Source organism: Polyodon spathula, chromosome 1 (assembly GCF_017654505.1).
Source record: "Polyodon spathula isolate WHYD16114869_AA chromosome 1, ASM1765450v1, whole genome shotgun sequence".
Lineage (NCBI taxonomy): Eukaryota > Metazoa > Chordata > Actinopteri > Acipenseriformes > Polyodontidae > Polyodon > Polyodon spathula.
In genome coordinates, this window is record NC_054534.1 from 23,572,640 (window position 1) to 23,581,143 (window position 8,504).

At 40.0% G+C, this 8,504-nt stretch overlaps 1 protein-coding gene across 1 annotated transcript; it reads right to left on the reverse strand.

The window, feature by feature from the left end:
• Positions 1-262: 262 nt before the first annotated feature.
• On the reverse strand, positions 263-3,219 carry LOC121294391 (nucleoredoxin-like protein 2). Its single transcript, XM_041218069.1, has 3 exons — positions 3,136-3,219; positions 2,171-2,712; positions 263-1,172 (listed from the first exon to the last, which is right to left on the reverse strand). Exons 2-3 carry the CDS (start codon positions 2,470-2,472, stop codon positions 1,004-1,006), a joined length of 471 nt encoding a protein of 156 aa, XP_041074003.1. The 5' UTR covers positions 2,473-2,712; positions 3,136-3,219; the 3' UTR covers positions 263-1,003.
• Between the last annotated feature and the right edge of the window lie 5,285 nt (positions 3,220-8,504).

Sequence of the window (8,504 nt, forward strand, 5' to 3'; positions counted from 1 at the left end):
ATCAATTTAGTTTAATCTCTAAATCAAATCAACACCATGTTCTACCATCCAAGACTGATTCAAAAATATATATTTTTTTACACCAACTTTAGTATATTATAGCCTATTCATATTTAAAAAGAAAAAAAAAAAAGTGTGACTGTTGTACCATTGTGCAGTGTGACTCCTTTAAGACTATAAACAACAATTGCATGTTTAAATAAATAGTTCTATTTATTGAAAGCAGAAAAAAAAAAAAAAAAAAAAAAACCATTTCCAAAGATTTGTTTTTCACATTTGGTGGCTACAAATATTAGGAAGGCAGTACCAAGAAATGTACAGGTGCTCATACATTTATTTCATCTTACATATAACTAAATACAAAAAAGGGAAGCATTCTATTGCTATATTAATGTTAAGTGTACCTGTAACAATATGTATGCCATGCTAGTGCATTGCGTTAATACATTTAATTCCAATAGATAGCCAGATGCCAATAGCTTTCTTACAACTAGCCTATACATTAATTACTCATTCCTTGCTATGGGCGATGTTAAGAACATGTCAGTAACAACATCTGGCATCTGGCACTGGACTGGTAAGAGCATTTTAGCTTAGATGACAGACTTTAAATGTTATATTTTCTGATGAGAACAAAAAGTATATTTTCCATCCACTGAATTCCATTAAGACTGTTGGATGTTTGATAAACTAAGGAAATCAATATAACATTGAAATAAGCTAATTTAATAGAAATTGCCTTTTTTCACAATCATTGCCAAAGCCCAAATGGGATAAAGTTTTGTCTATGTTTAACGTATATAAATTGAACACATAAATACATTCCTCTGCAAGCTACAAAACTCTTTGGACTATCTCTTTGCACACATATCTAAAAATGAATTACATAATAATCTAAATAGGTCTAAATGTTTTATATATTTGCATAGGTTTCTATTTAAAAAAATGTACAAATGTACATTCTCAGTATGTTAAAACAGTTAACTCATACCATAACTTATGTTTAACCTGAAAAATTCTGGAAAATTTCTGCCACTTCCAGCCAGTTTTTGAAGCAGGCCAACCCTTGATCCCGGATTTGTTTTCGGCCTTTATCAGTAATGACTTCTCCGTTTTCTTTCACAATTACCAGCTTTGGTATGGCTGTGATGTTGTACTTCTTTTTTAATTCACTGGAAGAGAGGAACACGTTTAATCCAAACAGTTACATTCAATTCCTTTTTTTAAAAAAATCTGGTATATCTTCACGCTTTATTTATTTTAATTATACACTATTGCTCAAAGGGTTCAATGTTTAGTGATTCCATAAATGTTAAAATTAAATTCAGACATATCACCCACTGCTTTCTATGCAGGCATCTGTGTTTAACCTACTTTTTATACTTAGTTCCATTAGTGTTTGACTCTTAAACCTCTTACATACAAGGTTACAGCTGGTGCTTTTGTGCAGTAGTTAGGGCTACAGAAACCTACTAAACAGTTGTATTCCATTCTGTCACGTATTCCTATATTTGAATTGATAAAGTAATGTCACAAAAATGTGTTTAATATATGCTAATTTATTGAGACAATAGGGTCCCCTTTCAAACAACTGCAGTAAGTTACAGACTGGAGGGAAATGCCTAAGGGCACCTTAGTGTCACAACAGACTTATGCCTATATAAAGCTACAAGCAAATCTAGAACAGTTTAAAAACGAGCGAGATAGAGGGAGATTACATGCTTGAGATTTAGCATTGACAACATTTAACACATTATAGACATGCGTCTGTAATTACATGGGGTCTGTTTTTTAGAAATGAGGGACTCATAGGAATTTAAGTCAACTGTTATGAATATAATACTGCTACTATACACAATATCATTTTTACATTTTCAGTGACACCTAGGTAGGCACACATGGCATTTATTTCAAAAGCTAGAATGTAATGCACAGCTGTGTCATTACAAAAAAATGTAAATACAGTTAATGTGAAGTACCAGTGTGCAAATGAACACAGATCCAAACCGCTCTGCGTTTCTGATGTGTGTCTTTAAAAACCTTTTTATGGAGAAAGCTAATATACGCTATATAAAGTTGCCCGTTGAAACGGATTTCTACTGCACTGTACTTCCAAACTTTTATGACGCTTTTTTTTTTCTAGATGTCAGGTATGAAAGTGTACACTTACTGCCTATACTGATCACTCCATGGCAGCGCCAACCAGTCCCCGTGCATTTCATGCATGTACTCCACCATATCCTCTGTCGTCTTGTCTGAAGAGATAAAAACTATTTCGAACTGGGCAGGTGGGTCGTTTTCCTCAACAATCTCAGTGTAGAAGTCACATAGAATCGGCGTGAAATCTCTGCAAGGAGGGCACCAGCCAGCAGAGAAATACAGGCCGACGACTTTATTTCTTAGAGCTTCTTCAGCGTCCACGGGATCCCCATCTTTATTGAGAAGCGTCCGACCAGAAAACACATCAACCATATTTTTCTTTTGATATTATTAAAGCGATGCGCCGAGATTTTGCAGTCAGTTATTAAGCATAACCTGCACCTGTTTATCTTTCAACTTTTTTTTCGTCAGATTTCTCTACACATCGCTTTCAAAATTAAAAACATCTAATGAACTTCAGCGTACCAGTTACCTGGTACATATGATCAGTGATCTTGTCCTTAAGCAATTTAATTGAACTGTAAGCGAATCCAAGATGACGAAGGTTGTTGTCTGTGAAAAGGATAGAATACTGACCAGTAATGCAACACGCTTATAACATCAACATTTGAAGAAAACAGCCCAACAGCTAAATAGAATACATCTACAGATCTACAAGTACACAGTATAGAAAATGTAATATAAAAAGTTAATTTACTGCATTTCATGTTATCAAATGTACACTATAACTGCATCCGTGTTTCGTTCAAAATGTGCTTTTAACAGTAAGTTACTTCAGGAATTGAAATTTGCATGCGAAGCTAAAGCTTGCCCAAAACATCTGCGCTTTGCTTTATACTTAAATTACATTTTATTTAGTTTTACATAATTTAAGCAGACAATACACTCTTGGGGTTGGTGTTTAAGGTATTCAATTTTTATAAGTGCTATAAAACACTATAAACAGCTATGTCATTTGGTTTAAAACGCACTTACTGTGGTGATAAAGTAAGCTTTCGCACAGCGCTGTTTTCCTCTCTGTCAGGTCAAGTAAATTCAACACAAACGAATACAAACCCGCCTGCTTTCTGTCTGCTGAGCGGCATCCAAACACACCAATCAACGAATGCTGTTTAAACTAGGAGGAGGTATAACCTTTCAACAGACTTTGCCAATGAACACACTGGAAATGCAGAGGAGAAAACCGAGTGAATGTCTATGAGCTCAGCGGGCAATCGTTGAGAATGGGAACGATAACAAGCCACAGCTGCTTTTTATTCCACCCATTTAAACAATTAATAACTGAAAAGAAATACTACATATGTTTTTTTTTTTTTTTAAAAAAGTAAATTAATGTGTTTTCAAATCTTCAAGGGTCAAAACCAGGTACAATAATTATGTACATATTTGTGTACATTTTTTTTTTATGTCAGTCACACAGAACTTTTGTTTTTTAGTTACCTGTATGGTATCTTACACGATTATTATTATTATTATTATTATTATTATTATTATTATTATTATTATTATTATTATTATTATTATTATCGGCTTAGATTCATCATAAACGTCTTGGAGTAGGTGCATTAAAACACATGCAATAAACTGTATTTTGACGAAAGAGAAATAATAAAGGATAATTTATCCAAATTATATTTTCTAACCTAACCTTTGCGTGTCCATTCTGTAATAGTCTATCTAGTGAAAATGGGCTGCTGCAGTAGAACATTTATATGAAATACTCCATCTTCAGCTTTTCTTAAAAAAAAAAATGTTGCTGCCCTCAACTGGCAAAAAAAGGTATTGCAAATCCATGTTGAGTCCAAGAAAAAAAAAAATAAATGAATATCGAAATTTTTGTGTAAATTACAAACTGAGACTATATTTGTATAAATAATACCACAGTTAAAAGACAGTTACTCCTACTGTAAATAACTGATTTATAAAAGGTAAAACTTTATGAAAACTGAGTCTTGTAGAAATAAATTACAAACTGAGACTATATTTGTATAAATAATACCGCAGTTAAAAGACAGTTACTCCTACTGTAAATAACTGATTTATAAAAGGTAAAACTTTATGAAAACTGAGTCTTGTAGAAATAAAACTGAAATCCCAATTACCAGTAGAAGTGAACCACCCACTTGGCTTGTGACTTGCACTGTTTCCATAGACACATCAGATATACATATCCCAGTTGAAACGCAGCCTTGTTGAAAATGTCTTTTCTTGTTTTAGCTGTTTGTTTAAGTGTACTGGTTCTTTTTAAATAGTTGGATGTTGCTGGAGAAGCGATGTGGTCGGTTTAAACTGAATTTAAAATTACATTCAATTAAAATGAATAATCCGCAAAGTAATTTATAAAGTAAGTTTCAGGTGTGTACTAGTTAAAGCCAATTATTAAATTATTAAAGCATATCATACTGCAACAAGGCACCCAGAGGTAGCATTAGGGCTTACATTAACACAGAAAGAAACTAGAACACAGTCTAACTGGTCATTGTTCTATATGCAGATGAGATAGGAAACGTTAGGTTACTTACCGTCACCCTGGTTCCCTGAAAGAGAAGACGACCACCAACTACACGAGGGAGAAGGATCGGCAGCGAGGGACGCATCAGAACCGCATAACCCAAGGGTTAGTGGTGTGACCTTACGCCCTCAAGGACACTCGTGCCTAATGAAGGCTACCTTAATGAGGTAGAACCTGAAGAAAGTATGTGGTTTAGCCCAGCTAGCCGCAGTACAAATATCAGACATCGAGGTCCCTCTGAAGAGGGACCAAAATGTAACCAACCATCTAGTGGAGTGTGCGGCTATCCTCCCAGGTGTCCACAATCCAGTGTGAGAGACGTTGCTTTGAGAGGGGCTGTCCTAGGGTCTGTATACTGTGACAGACAAAGAGCTGGTCAGAATGATGCAGTGCTCTTGTCTTATCCACGTAACGCTTCAATACCTGTACCGGGCAGAGGAAATTCAATCACCTATCCTCCTCCAAAGCAAACGGAGGTGGATGGAAAGACTCCAATTCCAGACTGATTCATGGGGAAGGCTGTACACAGGTTTGTATGCAGTGACACCCTGCTGCCATTGACCCAAATACGCATACAGGAGCTGTGCACCGATAGTACCTGTAGCTCACTGACCTGCTTTGTGGAAGTAATATCCATGAGGAAGGCTGTCTTCATAGACAGATATTTCAACTCCTTGGAGTGTATAGGCTCAAAACGGGGCCTTCGTGAAAGACGCCAGTACAACATCAAGACTCCATTTGGGGAGAAGGGCCCTCCTGGGAGGGCCTAACCACGAGCACCCTTCAAAAAACGGGCTGCTAGTATAGAAGCACCCAGGACACTGAGTCTATGGGGACATGGCATGCAGATATGGCTGCTAGGTATACTTTCAACATAGAGATGGATCAATCTGCCTCTAACAGATCTTGCAGAAACTGCAAAATAGTTGCTATAGGGCAATAAATAGGGTCATGACCTCATGGCCATGCACCAATTTTGAAAATATTTCAACTTATGGCATATAACACTGCTGTGGAGGAGGCCCTAGCATTCTGCAGTGCACTGACAACTGCGTCTGTGAGCCCTAAGGCGGACAGACGGTCCCGTTCAGGGGCCACATCCACAGTTGGAGTCTGCCCAGTCCTGGGTGACAGGATGCCTTGCACCTGACTGAGGAAATCCATGGGCAGCAGGATCCCCCGGGGATGGCCGTGCAGCAGCTAACAGAGTTTTAAAAAACAGAATCTCTTTGGCCACCTAGAGGCCACCAGGAGAACTGTCGCCTTGTCTATCCTGATCTCGAAGAAGGCATGGAGCAGCGTTATCGGCGGGAAAGCGTACAAAGCGCATTGGGCCACTCGTGGAGGGTGCGTCTGTCATCACCATTTGACGGTTGTGTATCATTCTCTTCCTTACGCCTTCGCTCATGTGAAAGGCTTGCCTCCACCAGCGTAGATCTTCCCAGCAGGGGCGCTTGGGGTTCAGCTGAAAGGTAATGAGCCACACTTGGATCAGGCACATGTGGAGTAACCCTAGTTGGGTGGGTGATGAAGCTGCAGCCATCAGACCCAACAGTTTAACACAACACCAATTGTACTGTGGACCCTTGTTGAATAGGGCCAGACAGTTGCGAATGGCAGCTACTCTGTCGTCTGACAAGTAGGCTCGCAACGTAGGGAATCCAGCCGGAGACCTAAGTAGACCGTACTTTGCACCGGTACAATCGCTGTGAGGGCCACTGCTGCTTCCTGAGACTGGGACAAATTAATCAGTCATCCAGGTAGTTCATCAGGGAGCTAAGTGGAATAAGTGTCCTTTCAGTCCACTGTGATAAACCATTTACCTGGCTGGACAGCCTGGTGAGTATGGCGGCGCCAGCATCTTGTTCTCTCCCGTACCAGAGTACAGGAGGGAGGCATTGAGGCTACCTGCCAAGACACTTTGCATTCTCAGAAAGAACGCTGCAGCAATTCTTCAACCACTGCTCCAAAGGAATAGGCAGGGGATGTAGGGGCTACTTCTGAAGGAAGAAGCTATCTTCTCATGATGCTCCTCAGCAATGCTGACATCTGGTTCTGTAACATCCAGGGTGACCACCAGTGCAGGCAGGGTCAGCTCCGGGGCCAGCATTATTTGTTGAGCCTGCTGTCTGGCAAGGGGCTCCCAACACCGCATACGGTTCAGCCGTGCTAGCAGGGGATATTGTGCAGGATGTGTAAGAGTGGACTTTAGCCAATCTTAATGTCTGCACAGTTCCAAGGGTGTGGTTTAAACACCGGAATGTGTAGACCTGTGTATTGAAGCACTCAGGCACCAAGGGTGAAAAAGCACAGAGGACACGGAGTGAGGTAGAATACAGTCCTGGTGCACCCCAGAATCATCGGGGCACCGAGAGCAGGTGTTATTGACATGCTGTGGCTCTAAGCACCAAGGCATGGAGCATCCATCCTAGCCTTAACCGCGTGTAGTCAACACAATCTGGGGTAGGGCATAGCATACACCAGGGTGGATACACAGGCTCGAGTGGCTGTAGGACGCAATCAGGAGACCAGTAAAGGAGAGCGCACGGTACTGCGCGGCGACAACCTGGTTCTGGACTGCGTGCAGTCACACAATGTGGTAGTGCGTAGCGTATACCAGAGTGCAGCACTAGCTCAAGGAGCTGCGACTTTTTTTTTCTTTTTTTTAACTGGAAGGTCAGTAATAGGAAAAATAGAGGATTGTGCACACAGCAATTCAGCTATGGGAGAAACACATTCACCATGCCAGATGGGTGACCAAGTGTGCCGAGTATGTGGGCTAAAACAAGCCTGCTGATTCAACTGATCAGGTTCTGACTTGACAGCTAACAAGCTGGATACTTTGGCTGTCTGATGCTGAAAAGTTTTTTGCTGACGCGTCCTTGCGTTTGGCGCCGTGATGCATTTTTCAATAAAATCTTTTGAAATCTTCTTCTTGGAAACCGGTGAAGCGATTGATATGACAATTGGCATATATCACCAGCATCCAAACTGGCATCAAGTTTGCGAAGCAGACATTTCTGCGATAAATTTTAATGTCAAAATGGCTGCCACAAATCTTATCGAAACGCGCCCTTAACAGCAAACTGCTGCTATTGAACACCATTTCACCAACAAACGCCAAACATGGTAGTTATTATCCCAGTAACAATGGAATACAAATGTCAAAATGGTTGTTTTATAAAACAAGATAGCTGCCAGGTGTATGTTTACGTGTGAAATTTAAAACGGCCTCAGTTGACAAAAGATTTACTTGACTAACTTTAAACTTCACAAGCATCATCCTTTATACTGTAGCAATACAACTGACTTTTAAGAAACTTGCGTTAAACAAGATGGCTACATTTTTGAAAAAAAAAAAAAAACTTTAAAAATCTTCTGTGGAACAGTTGAAGTTACTGATTTTAAACTTGGCACATTGAGAACTAAACACGTTTCGACGGGTACTGATACTGGGGCTTGGGAGCCGTAAAACTGTCTGGCAGTTGTAGTTTATTTTTAAATTGCAAGGCAGTAAAGAAACGATATACCACAGCAAGCTGTGAGGGTAAAAATAACAGCATGTAGCATGCACCAGGGGGACAAGGGCAGAGTCGGAAGTAGACATTGAAAACCGTAGAATAGATAGTGGAGAGTACACTGTTTACAAGGCCCACTCAAGAGGCCCTGTCTACTTGACAGCGGGGATGTGGCAAGGAAAAGAAATAGACAACCACTCGCGGATGACTCCACAGGCAGTTGCTCACACACGACAAACAGATAACCAAGAGCGGCCTACTACGCAAGCAAGGACACCGCTGAAAGACAGAAAGGCGGGTCTCGGTCTTTTCAG

What these genes read in the sequence shown, in the direction of transcription:
- LOC121294391 (XM_041218069.1), bottom strand. Translation starts at nt 2,472, where the DNA reads ATGGTTGATGTGTTTTCTGGTCGGACGCTTCTCAATAAAGATGGGGAT. An exon ending in TGGAGTGATCAGTATAGGCA is followed by an intron (nt 1,173 to 2,170) that starts GTAAGTGTACAC and finishes CCTCTCTTCCAG; the next exon opens with TGAATTAAAAAAGAAGTACA.